Genomic DNA, 22,495 nt, shown 5'->3' with positions numbered 1-22,495 from the left:
AGTTTCTCATAAAAACTAAGCAGATTATTACTATTCCTGACTAATGGGAATGAAAATAAATAGAATTTCAAGCTCTTAAAATTTGGAAAAGAATTTCTTTTATCTTTTCTGCAGGAAACAAAAAGACTGTCTAAAACTCACGTGCCTCTTGACCCCGTACCACCCCAACCTGCGAGCACATATTTTCCATTCAAAGTGGTTTTATTATCAGCACACTGTAGAAACACTCAATTACCAAGAAATTTGGTTGAGGAGCAGTGGGCCAATGACAGATAAAAAGGTCCAGATCCAGGAATGAGGTGCTTTTATAGCATTGGAGATTCTTGTTTTGCAACTGCTTGCATTTCTCATGCATTCATGATAAAAAATAAAAATTAAAAAATAGGCATGTGCAAGAAGTGGCGCATCTATCTCATGGCTTACAATTAGGTCACATTGCAACAAAGCCGAACTCTTGTAAATTATAAAAATAGCAGCTCTCTGCAAGCAAGTACCTTCCATTTTAAACATCAATGTTAAAAAATGGTGAAGCAGAATAATTGCAGTAAAAATGAAAAAAAACAAAATAAATGATAAATAATGCATATTTATTTCCCAATCTGCATATTTTGAATTATCTTTATTAATCTTTATCCTCATGTTTGCTGCTTTGGGTTCTCAATGTGGACAATTAACAAAAAACAAGCATCTGATGAGCAAGGAATATTGTCAGTCAACATCCTAAATTGATTAAAACTATAGAGGAATTCGCCCACCACCCGCCCAAAAAATAAAAATCAATTAACATCCAGTAGTTAACAGACAAAATTTTTTTTTTTTTTAACAAAACAGACCTTCAGTACAATTGTCACCTGTTTGGATGTCGGTTTTGCCGCCAAGCATCAGAAATGTATGAATATTTACCCAAGCAAGTCCATATCATTCCAGTTGCAGAATTTTACTCGGGGTGCTTTTGAGTGGAGTCAGCGACCAACTACACATCTGTTATGGGATGACGATCACCTGTTGGGCGGGGCGGGGGGAGGGGGGGGGGGGGTAAGCGGCATAACGTTTCTGTACAGGTAAAATGAAAATAGACACTTTGTGGCAAAAGGGGCTGCGATGGAATGCTGGCTGCAAGGCTGCTTCTGCGGTTTGAAACTCGCAGTCATCGCTAAAAGCAGCTCAATCAATCCAAAGTTTCATCACACAGACATTCATTCTCTCACAACAACCAAAAGCAAGCTGCCATTGTGCATTAGTCTCAAATAAATTAAAATAACACTAACTTACTGCCATGTGTTTTTTACGTCTTTAAAAAGACACTTTTTAAAACAATCTGAAGTCCCTTTCACATTGCTGTCATCTTCCTGATTGATTCTTGCGACCTATCGGGAGGCAACTTGAAATGTCAAGCTGTCAACTTCTTACAGTTTCTTAAAATATCCACCTTACAGTGTCCTGCTACTATTTCAATATTCAGGACTCTCACACACACACACACACGCACGCACACGCACACACGTACGCACACGAGCACACACATACGCACAGTGTACATGAATACCCTGGAGGCATGCATTGTAGTGTCTTTCTGGTCATTTCATTGCCAAGCACTGCAGTCGCGCAAGGTCCTCCTGTGGGTGGTTGGTTATTGGAGTCCTTTTGGGATTTGATGACAAGATTATATGAAGTGAGAGGGCCCCTTTGAAAAATATGCTCAAGTCCTCGCGTGACAGACAGAAAGCCATTTCTTTTTGGAGCAGAGTGACTGACTGAGATGAGTTCAAGAAAAACTATTAAAATAATAATAATAATAATAATAATTCCAGAAAAATCTGGAGTGGAGAATATTGTTCCTTTTTTTGGCCCTTGATGATCCACTTCAAAATCATCCACTGTGGCTTGTTGTCAGCAGTCGGAGACTTCTGCGGCGTCGCTGCGGAGTTTCCGACGTTGCCTCACAGATTTCTCCTCATCCTGCACAATAAAACAATGTTTCTATGAGAAAGTACAGAGGCTGACAAGGAACTACTCTGCCCCATGAGGCGTCAAATTAGATGAGTGATGATCCCTTCAGTTTTTAAAAAGATAATTAGGCGTGCAGACAACAATATTGGTGCAGTTCCGAAATGAGTCATTGTTAGGCGCACAGTTTTTTTTTTTTTACCTCCCGGCCACATGGATGAACGTAGACTTACAGCACATCTGGGCAAAGTAGTGCCCGTGGGCCACGTCCAGCTAGTCCAAAAGGCAAATATGTGCGGCTTTTATTTTAATGTGAACATGTCAAGAGTGCAAGCGAAGAAAAGCAGCGACCTGTCACTGTGTTAAGCTGCTACTTCAACCAGTCTGGCAGCTATTTAAAAAAACAAGAGTTATTTCAAGTTGGCTCTCTGAAGCCATCGTTGCAGTGGCTGACTTGATTTTCACAGCTGACTAAGCTGCAACATGCTTAGTACTCAAACGAGAACTGACGCATTCGAACGGTCAAGGTCACTTACTTTTTCCTCCCTGTCCTGGAAATGTTCATTTCTTATGCTTTATAAAAATATGAAAATGTGTACCTGGAATTGTTTGTGTGCTATGAAATGACTGTTATATGAAGCTATGGAGAGCTCACTTTTTCCTACGACCAATTTATGTATAAGTTATATAAGAAATTCTGAAGGATTCACATTCTTCGTCCCTCCCACTGTATAGTACCACTGCATCAGCTTTGGAGTTTTCTTTGGCCATTCAAGTTGTACTCACAGTCTGGAAGATTCCGTTCGGTCCCCACTCTCCAGGGGACTGATCCTCTGCGTCTTCTGCCTCATCTTCCTCCTCCTGTGCATCCTCCTCTCTCACAGGGTCCATCCCGTCCTCCTCGTACTCCGTCAGACAGTCCGACTCCTCCGCTGAAGGGACAGATTTAGAGGCGATATCACGGCGATAAATTATATAGTGGCTGAAGCCACGCGCATCCATCAGATGTCAGGGACGTGTTTGGCTGTATTCCAATAAAAGATTGGTGTAGTGTTGGAAGCTCTTATTTATTATACCAGTTAAAGCTAATGAGATCTTGAAGGTGAAATGGACAAAGTGCTTAAAATATGAAAGAAGAAACACATTGTAGGCAGTAAAAATGGAGGAAAAAGTGAATATGTCACCCTCAGCAGAAACGTAGTTTTGGACTGGCTCGATCCTGGATACGATCTCGGCGAGGTCTGTGAAGTCGGCTCCTTGACACGTGCATGACTGGGACACATGTTTGTCCATCATTCATTTTTGCTTAATATTGAAGCAGTCAAAAAATAGACTTTACACAGATCTGATGGGCTGGATCTTTTTCATTTCATGCAAAAGCGCTGATCGTATGTGTTGTTATAATTTGCAGACCGATCAATGATGTCATGATGGGCTCCGTGAAACAAGACATTAGGCAGGGGTGGGCAAACTTTTTGATTGTGGAAGTTATGAAGCTTTTGGCCAGCAGCTTTTTTACACAATTGGTTGTTTTAGGGCTGGACCCTTTACTCTGACAATCAAGTAGCGCTACTTCGAATGGTGCATGTAGAGCTCACGTCAACTCTTTTGCTGTCGTTGTAGTCGGCCGATCGGTGGTCCCTTAGCATGTTTTCAATGATGTCACCTCGGGCCCAGCCGGTGAACACCAGCTTACCGTGCTGGAAGCCCACATCCTGGAAAAGAACAATGAAGATATTTGGAACAGAAGGAAAGATAAATGCTTGCGTTAAAATGCCTAAATGCTTAGATGATCAGAGATGAATTAGATAAATCTGAGACAACAGAAGTAGCCATAACCGAAACCCTTAAAAAAAACAAAAAAAACATGTTCTTCAACTTCTCAATTGTGTCCCACTAAAGCCCGTATCTCCCTGAGCGGCAAAGGTCAACAAATGTGTGTGCACGTAGCAAATGTTTTTTCTGGTCGAATGTTAAAAAAAATTCTCTGCGTCAGGAAAAACTGTTAGAGACCTTTAAAATTGTTGTCTTTGTGACCTTGAACAAACCCTGTTGGAAAAACATTTGCTACTTTCACAAGGCACTGTATACTTCCACGAGGATATCAAAACATTGTTCCCGGATATGTTAACATGCACTTCCACACATAAACTGAAAGAGGAAAGTCTTATTGAGCAACTCACATAAATCTCGTCAAACTTGCCAAAGTCCATGGTCTTGAAACGATCAATGGGCGGTCTAATGTACTCGCAATAAGCACTTTTCTTGACCACCTCTAATTGCCGCACGCAAGACACATAGGCAAGCCGAGACTGGATCTCGGCCATGTCTGGCACCTGGATGAGGTTGTAAAGATTACAATGACAATACAGCGACCGTAAAACTGCCACAAAAGTAGTTCATCACCACAGTAACACACTGAATGGGAAGTTACGCATTCATCATGGTCATGCTGCCAACTCGGACGCACCTTGACTTTTTCGGCCCAAGGATTGATTCGTTTCCACAGCAACCACCAGCCAGACAGACAGTCGCCATAGTTACAGAGGTCCGTCTCGTCCTGGCTGCCCACGTCGATGGCAATGACTGTTTTGGCGCCCATGTTCCTCGCAATATCCGCTGTGATGTCCACAACGCAAACACCAGAATCGAGCCGCAGATAAAAGATAAAGATTTCTTCAATGCAACTTGTAGTCTGGAGGCCCAAATTAAATAAACTGACACCACCAAAAGGAGTTCCAGCAGAGAATTTAAGGCCAATTGATGACTAACTGATGTGGACATTTTGGAAAATTAATAAACAGAGCACAGAAGAAGGATGGAAATCATTTTTCTCAAGAACTTGCTAGTGTTTAAAAAAAAAGGTGGGCCTCAACATTGTGGTGGTGTTTAGCCTATTTAAAGACAAAGTGCAAAGCGCCGATTCAGTGTCAAGAAGGGTCATAAATACTCTTGATTGATCAAACTTCTCAAGCAGCGGTCAGCCCTATAGTCGATCAATAAAGAGCTGCTGATTTTACAAGACTGCATGTCTGTTGGATCAATTTCTAGACCCACGTAGCGCCATAATTCACAAGCTTCAGTGACAAGTCTTGGCGGACGGTGAGACATGATTCCCAGTCCGGACAGAGATTTGCAGTGCGGAGCTTTGTGAAATGTGGCTGCTCTGTTTTATATCAGGATGACACAGAATCTCATGAAGGTCTTTTCATAATCGTAACATATTGGACCATGTACATCTTTAAACAATGATTTGCAGACCAACAAACTCATCTTTCCTCTGGGTCAAATAGGAACGAAAGCTAATTTTGGAACAGAGCAAGACTAAAAGTAATCAAAGTTGAGCTGAGTAATAATTTCCATCCACAAATATGTGATTGATCAAGACCAATGTCCAATGTCACAGTTTTCCAAATAAATTGCAAAAATAGCACAGAACATTTTGCACCATCTTGCTCTGTCCAAAGAAAAATGCAAATTTCAATTGAGGACACAAGGACCTGATGTCAATGAACTAGTGTCAGCTCGTCCAAAAAAAAAAAAATCTGAGCATTACATTAGCCGAACTTTGCAATGGTATCGACATGTCCAAATGTGAAAAGAGTTAACCTCACATACTTTCACACAAGAATCTGACACTAGCTCGTGAGGCAGACATCAGGTCCAAAGAAATTTAAAATCCCAATCTGTTTGGAATACCGTGCAGTGACCAAGAGCGGGTTTACCCTCCCCATCAAATGGGTCTGTCATAGACCGTTTTTCAATTGTTCATAAATTGAGGGTGCGTTCACAGTCACATCAACCACAACAGTCGTTTGTCAGTTGACACAAACCGTGACATGTTTGAGATGCGCATGGTAATATATTCAAAACAATCAATTTTGGGGAGTGTCTTGGATCCGAAGAGTACGGGCAGAAGGTGATTGCCAACTCTGTACCCAGTAATGGACGGCAGAGCCCATATGGAAAATGTGAAGTTGTCTTTATAAATGTATTTTATGACTACTAAAAGAACATTTTGAATATACTTGACCTGTACTTTCATTAAACACTGATTGGGCAGAATTAGACTCACTGCAAAGTTGGGTTGTTTGACAAAACTACCTTGCAGATGTGAACGTACCCTTGGACTCTGATGTTGGTGGTCTGCCTTACATTAAAAAAAAAAAAAAATGTCATACTCACCTATTCTGTGCGCATTATTCACAGTAAACCACTAAACAAGCTTCCCTTAGTCCACTTGAGCCCATCCTTCTGGGCCGTGGGGTTGGTGGATATTGAGAGAGGGTACCACCTTTACTTGCCTGGCAGGTTGTTGATGTAGCCACCATCCATAAGCAAGTTCCCATCTTTGGGGTCGCAGAGAGGCGGCAGGTACCCGGATAGGGTCATGCTCGCCCGCACATAGCGCCACAGAGAGCCTGGCACACCGGGGACGGAAGTAGGGAGGAGGAAGGGGGGGGGGGGATAACATCTCAATTTCGGCTAAGTGATTCACGTTAGTGTTGATGCAGACCACAATCCCAACACCGGGCAGAGATCAGTCAGGTATGGCGAGGCCGACCCTGCAAAGTATGGGAATGCAGTTCTGCCCGCCTTTACACTCTGCTGTACACCAAAGCAAACCTTAATTACCAAGCACACAGACCCATTGTGACTTGTGTGGCCGGTAAAAGGCAAATGGCAGCCATCACAGAGCACCAAGACTGTACAAATCTCCAAACTCGGTCACAACATTTGCACATTTACTTTGAAATCATCCAAGCAGCAATAACTGTGAAATGAATGGTTGGTCGAAATGTGCTGCTGCAAAGAAGTCAAACTCAAAGGCGCAGTTGCTTTGTGACAAGTTTGAAGATTGTACCAGGAAACAACCAGCCTGCCCAATTCTGCAGTACATTTCTGCGCTAGCAGGGGGCAGGAGCAGACAGAGAGCTGCATGGATTGGAAGGATAAGGAGCACAGCAGAAATGCGCCAGGGTGCAACTGTGCATTAAGTATTTGTGAATTGGGAAGTCATTTTAAACTATCTTTGCAGGGTTCTCGTCTCACTGAATGCTCATTCTCAAATTTGTACATGGGTAACAAATGGGCTAACAGCAGGATCCAGAACACTTATTCCCAAATACTTGAAGGAACAATGGAAATCAAATGATGAAGCAAGAGGTCGAGCACATTTATGGAAATATATCCGTTGAATCAACGTGTCCAGAAGTGGCATGCACGTGGACGCAAGCAGAGCCAGAGGAGGAGAAAGATTTGCTGAAGGAGCCAATCACAATGTTCCGTCAGGTGAAGATGAACTGAGAGATGAATTGAAATGAAACGGCAAAACAAACATTTCTGACTTCCTCAAGAGGAAACAAGACAGACACAATTCAGCCCGATGATAGGTGCAGTTATCGAAGCCAAACAATGTTGTGATGTCAACACATTGCAGTGCTATACTTCCTCTTGCGGCTGCAAAAGTGGTACAGCTAATAAAAACAACCCAAACACAAAACTGCACCAGTAGTTGGCTATGCCTAAATATCTAATCAATTATCTAATTAAATATGGCGTTGTATGACGAACACGGTCTTTTCACCATCCATATAATCAATTTTTCGAAAGCACGCATCCTTCATTAGGAGTCACGAGTGAGCTGGACAATTTAGAGTCTTCAATGAACTGATCGGGTGTGTTTTTGTGGGCATGGGAAGCCCTTTAAGACTTTTCTATGATTATGTTATGAATAAGTACATATGATTGTACTTGACTTTTTGGAATGTGGGAGGCGGTCAGAGTACCGGGAGAAAACCAACGCAGCGCAGAGAACATGCCAACTCCGTACGGGAAGGCAAAAATCCGACCCCGAACCTCATAACTGCAAGATGTGCTGATTTTTTTTAAATATAAATACTAAATTAGAGCTTTTCAAGTGCACGACAGTGAGCGTCCCGTCAGATAAAAATAATACAGCAGTTACAGAACACAAATGCAAAGAACAGGCAAAAATCTCAAGGGGTTGGTTGCTGGGGCACTGTCATGTTTCCCGCTCATCCAAGATCATGGTGCCTCTCTCAAAAACTGATAATCATTCAACCAATTATAAAATGAAGCTAAAGTCAATATTTTATTTAATCTTCTCAAAATGCTGCTCTCCCTAAGTCCCCCCAAAGGAGGCATGCCACACACTTTGAAAACCGCTGGGCTCGATAACGTGTGTACACAAAAAGCATTTTGGCATTATCAATCCAAATTCAGAGATGAATAAGAAATTTCAAAGCAGACAAAGGAGGCCAGATGCAGGAAAAAGATCATGCAACTCTCTGATCCAGAGATGCCCAAATGTAAAGTTAAGATCTAATTGAAGAGGATGAGATGTTGTTTTGGCCATTATTTATAGACAGGGGGACACAATCTAAAAGACATCCACAAATCTCGTCTTTCCTTCCAAACCATGGGCTCCCAAAGTCTAGCTGGTCAGGATGGGGTTAGTTAGGAACAGGAACGGGGGGGGCGGGGGGACGACAGCCGAGCCACTGTTTGTCAACTTTGAGGGTGAGGGAGGAGGTTTTGGTGTGCGCGGGTTTTAAGATCTGACCTGGGACATTGTTTACATAGCAACCGTCCACAAGCAAGTGGCCATCCTTGGGGTCGCAGAGGGGAGGTAAATAGGGGGTGTAGGAGGCGCTGGCTCTAACATACCGCCAGACACAACCTGTCAGGAGATTGAGATGGAGGAGGAACACATCAAATATGGGTTGGACTCAAAAGTAACAGGTGGAAAAGAGAAGGAGAGACAAAGTGTGAAAGGAGAACACAGTAAGCTGCCGTGGGCATGGATGAATGGCATCGTGTTGATCAATCGTATTCAACTAAAGGCGATATAAAACTAATTGTTTGCACTCTCAATGATCACATATTAACACGCTTACATTCGGTGACTAGTAAAAGAGCAATAAAACCCAAATATGGCCGAAAAGTCAGACCGTAATTTGTCTTACTGAATGCTAGTAGATTTGAAGTGTTTATAATAAATCACATTAGCACTGTTAGATAACAAGCAAGGAAGGTGAGTACAGTAGCGTGTGAGAAAGAAAATAGGAAGGAGAGTTGAGGAAGAGGAAGTCCAACACTTCATCACATGTCACTGGGCCTTACACTACATCTTTAAATTGGAACACGTACAGGAAACTGCAACTGTGTTTGTCCAACATATATGCATCCCATTGTAGAATCTTAGTGCATTAAAAAAAAATCAAATAAAATTACATGGAGGTGTATGACACCCATCACCCCCGACCCATCAAGAAACCTACTAAAAGTAATGCCGCTATTGCAGGGTTAGGCAACACACTAGTGTAACTACAGAAGGCACGACATGAAATTGAATGAGTGAAGGGAACATGGCGGGATGGCATTTTAGAAGGAAAAGGTTGGGATGAAGTGTTCTGGATCCTACGTGCTGACATGGATATGGGAGAACTAAAAAGGCATTTAGGGGACGGAGCAGGTTAGTTCTGCTCTTTCAATTTGATGAGCAACTCTTGTGATGTCGCTATGTACTGACTTGGAAACACAGCTGTTTAAAAACAAGATAGTCATTTAGCTGATGAAAGAATAATGGGAAGGAAATTAAGAAGAAAAAAAAATAACCACGGTGAAATAGAAGTGAAAGAAACTGATCAAGTAAGTGAAACAGAGAGGGAAAGGCTTCGCTTCAGCTGTTAATAGACATGCCACGATGCAAACATGGGTTTTAGTATCGTACAGTATCGTGCCCCAAAGCACACCAGTCTGTAAATCCCTCAAAACCAGTATGCTTTATACAGTAAAACACAGTTTAATTCATAATCAAGGATGGATTCAAAATATAAAAGAGCACAGTGGCAAATCATATTTATTTGCACTATACTGGATTTGTGGGGTGAAGACGGCAGTACTTTAGTCACTGTTAGTGATAATGCATATTCACAAATGTAAATGTACAAGCATAGAAACGCATCCAAATATTGTTTTTGTCTAACCAGTGTTGCCCAAGTACGGTCCTGGTTTATATGCCTCCCTCCTCCAACACACCTGATTCTAATGATATCTCATCAGCAAGCTTTCCAGTGGCCTAGCTCTCTGACCCTTCGTCACATCGAAGATAGTCCAGGTCCTTGCGGAAAATTCAAATGGCTTCACGTGCGCGATTGAAACGGTCCAGTGATCATTTGAATCGGGTGTTTTGGAGGAGGGAGACATAAAACAGACTGGATAGGACCGGACGTGGGCACCCCTGATGTAAACAAATCAAATCATTGGTTTTGGCCTCCTATAAACAGCATCATGGGAATTATTGCATTATTATCGTATGTGTGTATACCGGTATATCTTATTAGCATTCAATTTGCATTTTCGGTTGCAGTGTGCCAGAATTAGAAATAAAACTGAAAGCATGCCAGTCACACACACACACATCAAAGAAAATAGGAACAGTAACTTTAGCAGATGACTGTGTATCACATACAGTACGTTACTCTACTTGGGACTGACATATTATATCACTGTAGAGTCTAAATACATTCTTTACAAAGTACTTTCCATAGCAGCATTTTTGCACTGCCTTAAGACAAAGGCGAAGCTCTGAATACTGTTGCTGACGCGGTTAAGAAAAACAAAAATCATCTGTTGCCCTACATTGCCTCAGGTTTGAATCCAAAATATAACGAAGGAAGGTCACTTGTCCTCATTAAATCAGCTGTCACTTACCATCTTGGTGAACACGCATGGCGGATGCTGTGATGTCTGTGGTGACGTTGAAATATGGCAGCCACAAGTCCTGAAGACACAAATAGCGCCATATGCAACAAGTCCACATTGTTTCTATATATTATTATTCTATTCAAGGGCTTTACAGTGCAAATCACCTCAGCTTGCTTGTCCTGAAAAACTTTGTAGATGCTGGTGTTGAAAGCAGAGCCAGAGAACATGGAGGTGATGGGATAGGTCAGGTCCAGAACTGTTTTGAAAACCGAGTTCATTGCCTATTAAAATACCAAAAGACATAGGCACTTAAACACGTGTATCATGTTCAACAACTATCACAAGACTAGGCCGAAATTTTTTCTCAAAAATGGAATGATCATAGACCACAAGTATAAAATGACTTTTCACAATCTTACGGGACACAGATAAAGTATGAGGAATGTCAATAAATCCCAACCGGTTCCAATTTCTGAATAACATGAATAGGAGTACCACACCTTTGACCACTCTCTGGCTCTCTGCTTGGTTCTGACGGCACTTCTCTCTTCAGCATACAGTGCACCGATGAAAGAGCCGATAGATGTTCCACCAACAATATCAATGGGAATCCCCGCTTCTTCCATAGCTTTAATCACACCCACGTGAGAACAACCTCTACAGAGGACAACCACATAGACATCAAGATGTTGCTAACCCGCGGGGTACATGCTGCACATTACGTCTCACTGCCTCACCTTGCTCCGCCCCCTCCCAGCACAAGGGCTATACTGTTTCCGGTTAGCTCTCGGGCCAGCCGAGAGAAATCACTGTGTCTATCTGCTGTTTTCTCAAAAACCTTTTCGTAAACTTCTCTCTGCAAAACACATAAAACCCATGTGATAAAATTGCAGTAACACCAGCGTCAGGAATAAAAAGTTAACCAAGTGAGGTGTGCTGTAAGAGGTCTCGATGGTCCTTTGTACCAATTTGCTGGGGCTGCGTCTGGAAAAGACCCTGCGAGGACACTTCAGGTGAAGATGTCCTGAGCACCAGCTACGCATGTTAAGCCACTCGACGGTCCTGGAAGGACCTGGACTATCCTCTCGGTGAAGAAGGATCAGCTGTTTCAATGCACGGACTGCCGTGTTCTCCAGCATCTGCTCCAACTGATGTAAGAAGAGAACATTTGTATTTGCACTATCACGTGAAAGATTCATTGCCTATGCAGTTCTCTGCGCTTCCTGTAACACAAACCTCTCCGAGGGTAGGCTCCTGGTCTCCCAGGCCAACAATAATGATGCAATCTGCCTGACGAATGCAACGCTGAGTCCATGGGGTCATGCTGTTGTCAGTCTGGTACAAGACAATTCGATTGATGTCCTCCTGCTGGGCCAACCAGCCGGACAGGAGGTACTCATGGATGCTGACAGATGGGAATAGAGAATATCACTAACTACTGTAACCACATAAAGGGAACAGGAAAACGCCATAATGCCAGGTGGAATCATTGGGACATAGTAAATATATCAGGATTAATAAAGCACTAAAAGTTATCTCAACAATGAGGCCAAATACGATATCGGACCTGTCCAACGCTGATGCTCCAAGTCGCTCTCTGATTATGTCACTGGTCAACAGCAAAGTTGGCCCTTTATGGTAATAAAAGCTAAACTTAATAAAGCAGAAAAATCCAAATAGTCATTGAGTAAGAATTAGAGCCGACAAATCACAGAGGCCTACCAATGGCCCTGAGGGCATGGCTGAGCTCCAGGTTGAATGCATTGATTGGCACATCGTCACAAACTGGTAGCACAGCCACAGTAGAGAGGTTGCTGGCGGGGTTGGTTACGTCAGCACTGGTGGTCATACTGGGCAAACTCAGGGGGGAGCCTGCCAGTGAGCCGAGGGAGAAATATGAGCGGCAAAACCTCAAGTGTCAACTCACGTTCAAAAGTATGAAATTGATATCCGGCCACGTGTTACACTTTATGATCCTCATCGTGATCACTTTACCTGAGAATGGAACTCGACCCTGCTGGAGGTTCCCCAGAATTTTCTGGCCCAGTAAGTGGATCAACCTCGTCACAACCTGAACAAACGGTGAGCCTCAGAACAACTGTAGACAGCTCGAAGCCAACGCTTAATCTTACCTGAGGATATCTTCTTTTGATGTTGTTCAGTGTTCCCTCAGGCAGCTTGACCAGTTCAGTGTCTCTTACAGCATGCACAGTGGTGGCTCGTGGTTGTTTGGTCAACGCCTCCACCTAAAGCATATGGAGATTCATGTATAAGGCTAGTATTTGTTGGCAAAATAATAATGGCATTTTTTATATATATGGCATCAAGCTCTTAACACAAGTTTTCTAGTCATCAGAAGTTATATTTAAAAAGTTCTTGTAATGTGTGTCAGAATTTAGTATTTTCAATAGTGCAAGAAAAATGATGATAAAAGGAAAGAAAATGTCTACTGTTGTGAAAAAAACTGCTCCATAAAGTTTACACACCCCTGCTCATATATCAGGTGTTTCTTATGTTTAAAAAAAAAAAAAAAAAAAAAAATCAGACCAAGATAAATCATTTAAAAACTAATAACGTGACTTATAACCTGTCCTGTGCAACACTCAAATGCAAAAGAAACAGAAAAGAAAACTTTTGAGAGGAAAAATATTCAACATACAACAATCTGCTTGCATAAATGTGCACACCCTCAAATTAATAAAGTGGAACCTGAAATTACAAATTTAAATCGGTTCCGTGGGCCCCTTTCTAACTTGAGACCTTCATAAATCGAAGTAAGACTTAAAACAAATACAACACAAATTGAAATGGAAAATATTTTTTTAAATTATTTCTATTGGTCTTTTTTTTTATACATATATACACATAAAAAATGTGGTATTTGAACAGGGGTGTGTATCCTTTTGATTTCTATCCAAACGTTCACTTGAAGGAAACTCTCACCACTCCGATAAGGTCTCCTCTTCCATATTCCCCCACTAGTTCTTTCTTGCCATTTGCCTTGCGTATGACTGAACGCAGACGTCCATTCAGAACGATATATGTGCAGTCTGACTGATCATCCTGCCTGTATGGGAGCAGACACAAAACATGTTTTAACGCCATGTATGTGACTTCAAGAATTCTGACTGTAATCCATGCAAACCAGTCAAAAGATGGACTAGAGTACCTGTAGAGGGCTCGACCCGCTTCCACGGCCATCCAGTCAATAGCAAAATCCATCTGTCGGACAAATGGTGACATCCGGATGGCCACAGTGTGCGCTGCACTCAGCACCACGCTGGGCTGCTCCCTCATAATCCTGAGCAGTTGAATCACACAAATCGATAAAGATGCAAAAACAAGTGAAAGCTTTAAATAACGGTTCAGTTCAAGATTTGCAGATGGTTACGGTCATAACTTCACATTAGTGCTTCCTTGTTCGGACTCCATCAAGGCAGTTTATTCTTTCAGGAGACCCATTTGTTTTTTACATGTTCCAAAATACTCACTCATAGAAATCAGATTTTGATATCTTGAGGTAAGTACAGTCTCGTATGGCCTTGATGGTGAAAATAAGAGGCTCTCCAGTAAGCACAGCAAGCTGTCCCACCATCTCCCCTGGGTGGGTCACAAACAGGCAGACGGCTTCCTGCTTATTTATCATCCGCTGATACACATGCAGGCATCCGGACAGAACAAAGTGCAGACTCACATCCTTGGTGAGCCAAGAGAGGAAAAGAAAACGAGAGCAAGCATCATATGATTTGGTTTCCCGTACTTGTCATTATTTTATTTGTGATATTGCTTTCTAGACTAAAGATTGGCAGAAGACTGTATTTGCATTGTGGTTATTACCTGGTCTCCCTGTCTGGCCAATACAGCTCCAGCTTTAGCATGATGTAAAGTAACTTTCCCATTTAACAGAGAAGGGTCCTGGGATGGAAAGGATTTATTGTGAAAATACATAAATGAATAGTAAGGAACAATAAACATTAATTGGGAACACTGTCGGATTTAAGAAACGTTTCTGTGTGTGAGTAAATAAAAGTGTACTGCACGATACCTCAACAGGGGGCCTGCTTACTGACCTGCTTTCAGCATTATAATCTGTAAACAGATGCTGCAGGGTGATTAATGTCAATCAGCTCATTCAAGCAGCAATTTCTCAATCCATAGGCTAACGGTTGAGTAACCACAGATCTGTCAGTTTTTCAAATGAAATTTACAAAAGCACATTGTAAAACAATGTTTTTTTTTTCAAAGTGCAGTTTGTTTGTTGCTGGTCCCTGTTAAGCAAGCCCCCTTTATGTGCATTTTTAAAATCTGTTTTTACCCTATGGCTTTTTTTGACTCAGCATGAGAGCTGTCTTTGTTATTGTACAGTCAGGCTGATTTCTACTCCATGTAAAGCACTTTGTGTGCAGCAACGGTTGTTTTATAGGGCTCGTGCTCTATAAATAATTTAAGTTGAGCAGACTGGACTGCGGACATGAAAAGATGGGAAGCCCCTGGAAAATGCCCAATTTAACATGTAAAGAAAACAAGCAAGATTTTAAATAAATTCCCTTCATCTTAGGAATGCATTTGTTGTAACTGTCGCCAGTTTCAATGGGAGCTCACAATTTAACGGATATACTATACCTCAATCCTCATGAGCTTAAGGACCTCTTTCTGTGCTTCCTCAAACAACGCTGAACTGGATCGACAGGGTACAGTTGTGAAAATATTATCCAGTCCTGTCTCTTCCTCTGGATATAGGTAAATTCCTGAAGGAACCTCATCCACTGTCACCTTCCTCTCCCGCTGCTCCTGGGAAACAGACTGTCATGATACACGGTGTTTAATAAGCCTCTATTGATAATTCACTGAGGGAATTTGTGACTTTGTTTTTAATATCAGGTTAAGTACACAGTCATTTGATTTTATGCTCTTGACTAAATAAAAAATGATCACTGGTTAAAATATAAAATACTGCAGACTGACCCGACTAAAGTTGGGTGGGGTGTTGCCATCTTCTGCAGACACAGAGATCCGCCCTCTTTCGTATGCCATGTCAAAGTCTGATCTCAGACTTTTCTGCATACCTGCGCTGACAGAATGACACATTAACCATTATAAAAGGCTGTGCAAACAGCATGTGGCTGCAAGATAACTGCTAAGTAAAAATAGGTTAAAAAGCTGATATCTGCAATTGTTGAAGACATCTTTAATACGCTACTCACTCTAAATGTCACATCCACAAGATTTTTTAAACAATATTGCTAAACTCCATCAGGGCTTAAGAATGTGATGCCAAACATGCAGATACATTTGCCACCATAGAGTCTGTATGAAACCAGGTCTAAGAGAATGGAGAAGTGGCTGGTTAGGGCAGCTAGACTTTACGTGAGACATTTAAGCAGAGAGTGGAGTGATGTTCAAAATAAAAGGTTTGTTGTACCTTTAAATATAAGGAACAAAGATTATCATAAATATCAATTGCAGAGGTGCGCTTCACCTTTGCTGTGGTCCTGAAGAAGATAAATTGTTCTAGATAAGTGATCCCCCACCACTGAGCCAAAATAGTGTGTCAAGAGAGATAATCAGATGAGTTGCAGTAAATTGTTGCTAACTTATTAACAAAATCATTTTCAATCTCATTTTTTCCAATTCCCGAGTACAATGTGTTCAAATAAACAAGCTCAACTTGATTACTTCATTAAATGTGCTTTTTTGACACTTTTGTTGGATGATGAATGGGTTAAGCAGGTTGGGAAAAACTGATATAAAGAATGGAAGGACCAATAAATGGTGTTGTGGATCATGGATACATTTGTTGCTAAACATATCTTTCGACTCAGGCACACCGTTTCAGAAAGACTTCACACAACATGAAACAAAGAAAAACACCTCACCAGCAATATCCACGGGCATGGAGATGGTCCTACTAAGAGTTGCTCCATCCTTGCCTTGTTCTCCTATTATATACACCAACAGATTCCAATCCAATGGGCCACCAAGATTAAATGTAAAACGGAGAAAAAAAGCATAAGCCATAAATGTGTAATTGATTTTCTTTGCATCACATATTGGTATTGGATGGTCTTTGAAATGATTTTCAAAGCAATTTCCTTACCTGCTAAATCACCTTTAATGGCAGCTTCGCGTTGCTCCTCAGGCACTGTCAGGCTGCCAAAGCGCTTGCCGTGGCGGATGGGGCTGGTGCGGGTTGGGTGTGGAGACGGGGGTGGCTGACGTGAAGGATGCAATTCCTGTCATATCGCGTGGATGTGAGACGAATCATCCAAGACAGAGACACAGACAGAAGTTAGCAGCTGAATAATGCATCATAATGATACATGAATTCACACAGTGTACCTGAGTAGGGCAGTTCATTTATTCAAAACCAAACATCGATTTTGGTTTCTCTCCATCTTAAAAATATTATAATCGAAAAATATTATTACTGACCGAAACAGAGATGTGTGTTTTCTTTTTTTTTTTTTTTTTTTTTAAATTGCTGACGTTGTGAACGTATGCACCATGTATGTGTGTGTGTGTGTGTGTGTCATGAACTCACATGGCTGAAGAGCTCATTTGTTAGGCCCAGGTAGTTGTGAAGGGCTAAGACTGTAACTCTCTGGAGACGAACCATTATAATCTGAAAGATAGAAGCTTGACAGATAAGTTCATCCAAATCATATCTGGTATATAAAGCCATACATTGAAAGAACTTAGATTGGACCTATTAAAAAAAAACAAAAAGTAAATAAAAATCATGGGCACACTGCTCTGCTATTGTAAATACAGTGAATGGATTTAAAATTTGAATCTACAGAGAGAAAAAAAATTCACCTGTACTACCCGCACCAGGCTTTCAGGGTACTTCTCAAAAATAGACTGGAAGGCCTCTACTGGTAAACGAAGAACAGTGGAGACCTCAGCAGCTCGTGCCGACACTGTTCTGTAAGGCTTCTGGTGGCCCTGGACAGACAAAAATCAACAAAAAAAAAAGTTTGGGTTTTTTTTCTCTCTCTTTTTTTTGTGGGGGGATATGAAAAGGCTGACTGAAAGGAAATTAAAGCAGTATGAATGAAGCTAATCGCCTACTTGTTTTATGGCGTAACTTTTATGGACAACTGTATCTGTATTTCTGTACATGCATGTCATAAACCTGGTCGTAAACGTACCGTGATGACATCCAGAATACTAAGGAGGCTATGGACACTGTCGCCAGGGAAAACCTCCTTCACCACACTTTCTTTGCCATCCTGGAAGAAGAGAAGAAACAACAGAGCCCATTCAATATTCAAGAACGTGCTTTGAAGTCTGAGCTGAAAGCGAAGCAAACAACTGCCATAACCCTCTAGCGTTCTGTGTTACGTTCTTTCCATCCCAATCTTGCTAAATGGTAGTAACAAAGTACCCTAACAGAAGCGTGCCAAAAAGGAGTTGATACCCTTCACAAGAATAGCCAGAACTTGTGAAAAAAAATCCGCATACCGTTCCAGTAAGGCACAATTCTAGTTTTCCATCTTGAACCACGTAGATGCTGCTGTCTGGCTGGCCCGGCCTGAAGACATACTCTCCTTGTTGGAACTGCACAAACACCATGTGCTTGCAGAGCTCTAGAAAGAGGGGCTTCTCAAAGTGGCCCAACACACTAAAATGAAAATGCAACCAATGAGACATCACTTGAGGAGGCATTTTAGTCAAAATCAGCGGCGTGATTTTCCTCAACCTACCGGACATTTTTAAGCATATAAAGCACCTCAGAAGGAAGGTGAGAGTTGGCCACGTCAAATTCAGTAAGATCTGCCTCCAGTACGGAGGGAGGAGGCTCCTTGGCCTGCAACGTAGGCACTTCCTTCTTAAAGCGCAGGATCCTAAAAATGGGAGACGGCTCGGGATGAGATGTCAGGAGGGCTGTGACGTTGTGTGTGTGTTGACTTTTTGTACTTTTTGGCAATGTTGAGCATCTTCTGCTTCTTTTTCAGGCGTGGCCGTGAGGTGGAGGACGTACCCACCAGGGAGGAGGTAGACTGGGAGACCTTTTGAGAAATAACAGCGATAGAAGAGGGAATGAGAAGGGCAATTCCTGTGACATTGAATTCCTGCGTGCAAAACTTACTTTACGCATGATCTTTCGCCCATAGAACATGACTTTGTCCCTCTTACGAAAGCGGTACTTGGGCGCCTCTTGTGCTTCTAGGTCTGTCAACAAGAACAACTTATCTTATTCATAGAAACGCAAGTTGTAACTATGTGTCATGATTGCGTACGCCCACGCAAGAAAAGCATCACAAGCAACCACTGACTTCTTAGGTGGATCCGCCGCAGGATGAAGAAGATGAGGATGGCAATGAGGACGATGGCAACGCCAGCCCCAATCACGATCCCCATCATCTGAAGAAAATAAAACACCAGGGTTAGTTGCATTGTTCATGATGGCACAATCCACTGAATAAAGTAGAAAAAAAAAATTATTTATATCATCAAAGTATGGCTTTTAAACAGGACAACTAAAACCTCTTCACAATACTTACCATGCTGGTCTGGAGTTCCTCCTCCACAAATGACTTGATGTCATTAAACTTGTCCTGTTACAAAAAGTGGGGTGATATGAAGTTAATCGGGTTACTGGACCACGTCAAAGTTTCACTTGTGGGCTCTCAGATGCACATCGCAGGTACGTTTCCAACAAACTTCAAAATATATTGTAGAAAGCAGTCTTTTCTATCCTTTTAAGGATACATTTGTCTCTTGAAGTCACTAAGATGAAAATTGGCAAATTGTCATTAAAAAAGAGGCAGCACAGGTTTTGTAGCAATGCAGTCAATGAGACTAAGTGCCTGCTATAAGGAGATATTGATAAGGGTGTGAAGAGCAAAGAACGGTGATGCAGAAAATGACAAAGCCGGACTCTTTGGATACTGAAAGTAGTGCTGACAGATGGTGAGAACAAAAGGCAGAATGTGCGCCTAAAATATAGTTTAGAAGTGACATGGAATTTTTTATTTAAGTGATACTGTGTACTTTCTGTAATTTTCAGGACAAAAAAACAACAAAAAATGGTTTACAGAGAAGTTCTGCTTGACAAACCAACCTCTGGACCATCCGTTTGGACCTCTTGTTCCGAGGTACTCTGTCCCATTGTATTCCTGTTTCTTCATAGGGGTGATCCATAAAAGGCCACTAGAAAAAAAAAGTCATGGGAAACATTATTCATTTCAACGGTCGATTCCAGAGCACATCAAGTTCAACCTAAGAGTTTGCAATGTGTCGCTGCCTATCAATGCCCCTCCTTTGTACAGTGAACAATACGAGAACATCTACAGTCTAAACAACAGTCTGGACGAGCAAGAGAAGATTAGCCAGTGGTGTTGAAGAAGAGCTTACAGGAAGGCTTTGCGAGCTGCTGACAAGAATGACTGCTTGTCAAATTGCTGTCACAAAAACATAATCTTTGGTTCAAATCCCTGCAATGACAGCAAGTGACACAGTGGAGTGACTTGATTGCATTTTGCAACAACAGGAATCAGAGGACACAGAGCCAGGCCTTTGTCTAAACGGCCCATACGTGAAACACTGGCGCCATTCTGGATAACATAATAAAACCATGCAGATGTCACCCCCCCCCCCACCCACCCCACCCACCCCACCGACGGATGATCTTCTTAAGGGTTAAAGTGTGCCGAGGGTTAGCGCGTCCGTCGTGATTGCACAATTAATCTAATAATAATTTGTAATAATATGACTCCTTGCTTGTTTCACCTCAAAACTGGTATCTTAAAATATACTATCAATTTTGTTCATACGAGGGTGAACAAACCCTCTCTCCATTCAGTACTTGCATATACTAAACATGAAGCCGCACCACAGGCTGCATCGGCTGCATGACAGGCCTGATGCACTTCCTGCTCAATCTTGATCATCAACGGATGGTTGAATGTCACTGAACTGCTGTGTAGAGATCAAATTGAATTACTGAAAGGCTGGGGGGGGAGTGTCATGTTGCATGAAGTAAGACGCAATGACAAAATAACCCTCCGGAAAGGATGCTGCTGCAATACAGCGAGAGAGGATGCATCATCTGCCGGCCATTAACCCCATTATCGCTCAAGCAAGTAACTTTAAAGGTGGTATAGAGTGCTTGTATTTAGTGTAGCTACAGTAACTGTGTAATACTGGTCTTATTTAGATAAGAAATGGGAATACTGCAGAGAAATGTGACTGACCTTTCAATTAATGCAAATGACAACAGAAGTCAGTTAAGGGAAATCAATAGCAGGCATTGTCTGCAATTACTGTTTTGAAGGAAGTCATCATCTACGCTCTAAAGTGCACTTTCTATTGTGGTGATCGTCTAATCAAACATGTTTGCTTCTGAGTTTCAGATGAGATTGTGTCAAGCAGTGCCTCCCTCCATAGACTCCAACATGCTTTTGTTCGCTTTGAAACAAAGCTAGTGTTGACAGTGACACTACTGTACAGAGAAGACGCAAATACAAACATGCCTGTGTGTACATTCACTGGTATTTGTAATGCAGGGGTAGTTTGCAAATTAGACAATGTTTGAGCCTACATGAGACTGGACATGATGTGGGTCAACCACCCACCGCCCAAGTGCAAACTTGTAAGAAAAACAACATAGCATTTGAGTACACGCAAATACATCAAGACTGAGTGACCTTGTTGTCTGATCGAATGACAGCAAAAAGTAAATAAGAGCGTGTGTACACCACTAGAAAGGTGAACCTATATCAGGTGAGAGCTCATATTTCTCCCTAGTAGCCAAAATAGTTTTGCATAATTTGCACCCCCCCTGAGGTGTTGCCTTACTGACCTCTTGTAAATGAACTGTCTGGTCTCGTTTTAATCACCAATGGCAGTGGCTAAACAATAAATACAATCTGTGAAACACAACCTGCACGAGAAGAAACATTAATTTTATATTTACCCCCTCCAAATTAGCAACGTTAGCTCGTCGTGCTACCCTTACATTCTCAAAGGTGACCGTTGCATAATGTTTTAATGAGTAAAACACAGAAGGAGGGGCACTGTTCTAATTTTTTTTTGAGTTGCTTCTCTCGTGATATCGCTGCGTTTGAAAATCAAAACAAGTGGCAGCTTCTCTGCATTCAGGGCAGATGGCACCTGACTGCCTGTCCCATTGGTAACGTCATCGCTGGTAGCTAACACTGGTCGCCAAAACATAAGCTAGCTGTCGAGATGCTATGGATAACGGCCCACTGTCGGAATCCGCTTGAAAGATAACGACAAATTCTCAAGCGTTAGCTCGTACTCGAATTCATTTTGGTCCCTTTATTGCCTTCCCCCCTGACGCACATATCGAATTCAGATAAACACCACCGTTACTCACACTGGGACGTGAGATGTACTTTGCACCACTCTGTTCAGTCAAAGGTAAACTCTCGGTCGGCCAATATTACGATTCAGGTACACAAAATGTAGACAGACATATACAAACGCGGACACACTTACAACACTAGTTAGTAAGTGGAGTGTTTACCTGAACTTGTGGGCTCCGGATTTGTCGTCAATGACTGTCAAATAACCGAACAGAAGTCATATTTGATAGACTCCGCCTTTATTCTTCCGCAAGACGCTAAACCAATCAGCAACCGAGGAGCTGTAAAAACAGACCAACCAAAGTGCGCTATTTGGTAAGAGGCTGAACTTAAAGAAATAACGATGTAAATATAGCCTCATTGTCCAATGAGCATTGAGATATACATTCTTTCGCTAGGTTATTGGGTGACAAGGTGATTGACAGGTACCATGTCCAACAGCACGCGGACAAGCTTCCAAAGATGGTAGAGTAGAACTGAAA

General features: G+C 41.9%; 1 protein-coding gene across 6 annotated transcripts; it reads right to left on the bottom strand.

The window, feature by feature from the left end:
• Positions 1 to 1,500: 1,500 nt before the first annotated feature.
• On the bottom strand, positions 1,501 to 22,304 carry pnpla6 (patatin-like phospholipase domain containing 6). 6 transcript variants are annotated; one of them, XM_088302095.1, is made up of 37 exons: positions 22,175 to 22,304; positions 19,748 to 19,836; positions 19,188 to 19,241; positions 18,960 to 19,047; positions 18,773 to 18,855; positions 18,601 to 18,692; positions 18,387 to 18,527; positions 18,145 to 18,304; positions 17,832 to 17,912; positions 17,497 to 17,625; positions 17,222 to 17,302; positions 16,790 to 16,913; positions 16,557 to 16,619; positions 15,646 to 15,746; positions 15,304 to 15,483; positions 14,518 to 14,595; positions 14,172 to 14,377; positions 13,850 to 13,981; positions 13,624 to 13,747; positions 12,813 to 12,926; positions 12,676 to 12,751; positions 12,403 to 12,552; positions 12,248 to 12,311; positions 11,917 to 12,085; positions 11,646 to 11,828; positions 11,418 to 11,536; positions 11,181 to 11,337; positions 10,845 to 10,961; positions 10,687 to 10,756; positions 8,534 to 8,650; positions 6,252 to 6,368; positions 4,418 to 4,566; positions 4,131 to 4,283; positions 3,546 to 3,662; positions 3,132 to 3,219; positions 2,734 to 2,879; positions 1,501 to 1,959 (listed from the first exon to the last, which is right to left on the bottom strand). In XM_088302095.1, the coding sequence occupies exons 2-37, from the start codon at positions 19,793 to 19,795 to the stop codon at positions 1,891 to 1,893; spliced, it is 4,140 nt and encodes a 1,379-aa protein (XP_088158221.1). In that variant the 5' UTR covers positions 19,796 to 19,836; positions 22,175 to 22,304; the 3' UTR covers positions 1,501 to 1,890. The 6 variants fall into 6 exon arrangements, with proteins under 6 accessions (XP_088158221.1, XP_088158218.1, XP_088158216.1 ...); XM_088302092.1 differs by lacking the exon at positions 6,252 to 6,368 and having other exon boundaries at positions 16,778 to 16,913; XM_088302090.1 differs by lacking the exon at positions 8,534 to 8,650 and having other exon boundaries at positions 16,778 to 16,913.
• Between the last annotated feature and the right edge of the window lie 191 nt (positions 22,305 to 22,495).

This window comes from Idiotropiscis lumnitzeri, chromosome 8, assembly GCF_059441095.1.
Source record: "Idiotropiscis lumnitzeri isolate Australia: NSW breed Sydney's pygmy pipehorse chromosome 8, RoL_Ilum_1.0, whole genome shotgun sequence".
NCBI lineage: Eukaryota > Metazoa > Chordata > Actinopteri > Syngnathiformes > Syngnathidae > Idiotropiscis > Idiotropiscis lumnitzeri.
This window is presented reverse-complemented; position numbering and strand designations above follow the sequence as displayed.

Coding starts and splice junctions, on each gene's coding strand:
- pnpla6 (XM_088302095.1), bottom strand. CDS start 19,795: ATGGGACAGAGTACCTCGGAACAAGAGGTCCAAACGGATGGTCCAGAG. Junction 18,693..18,772: donor GGCGAAAGATCATGCGTAAA/GTAAGTTTTGCA, acceptor ATTTCTCAAAAG/GTCTCCCAGTCTACCTCCTC. Junction 14,596..15,303: donor TTAAGCTCATGAGGATTGAG/GTATAGTATATC, acceptor TTTCCATCCCAG/GACCCTTCTCTGTTAAATGG.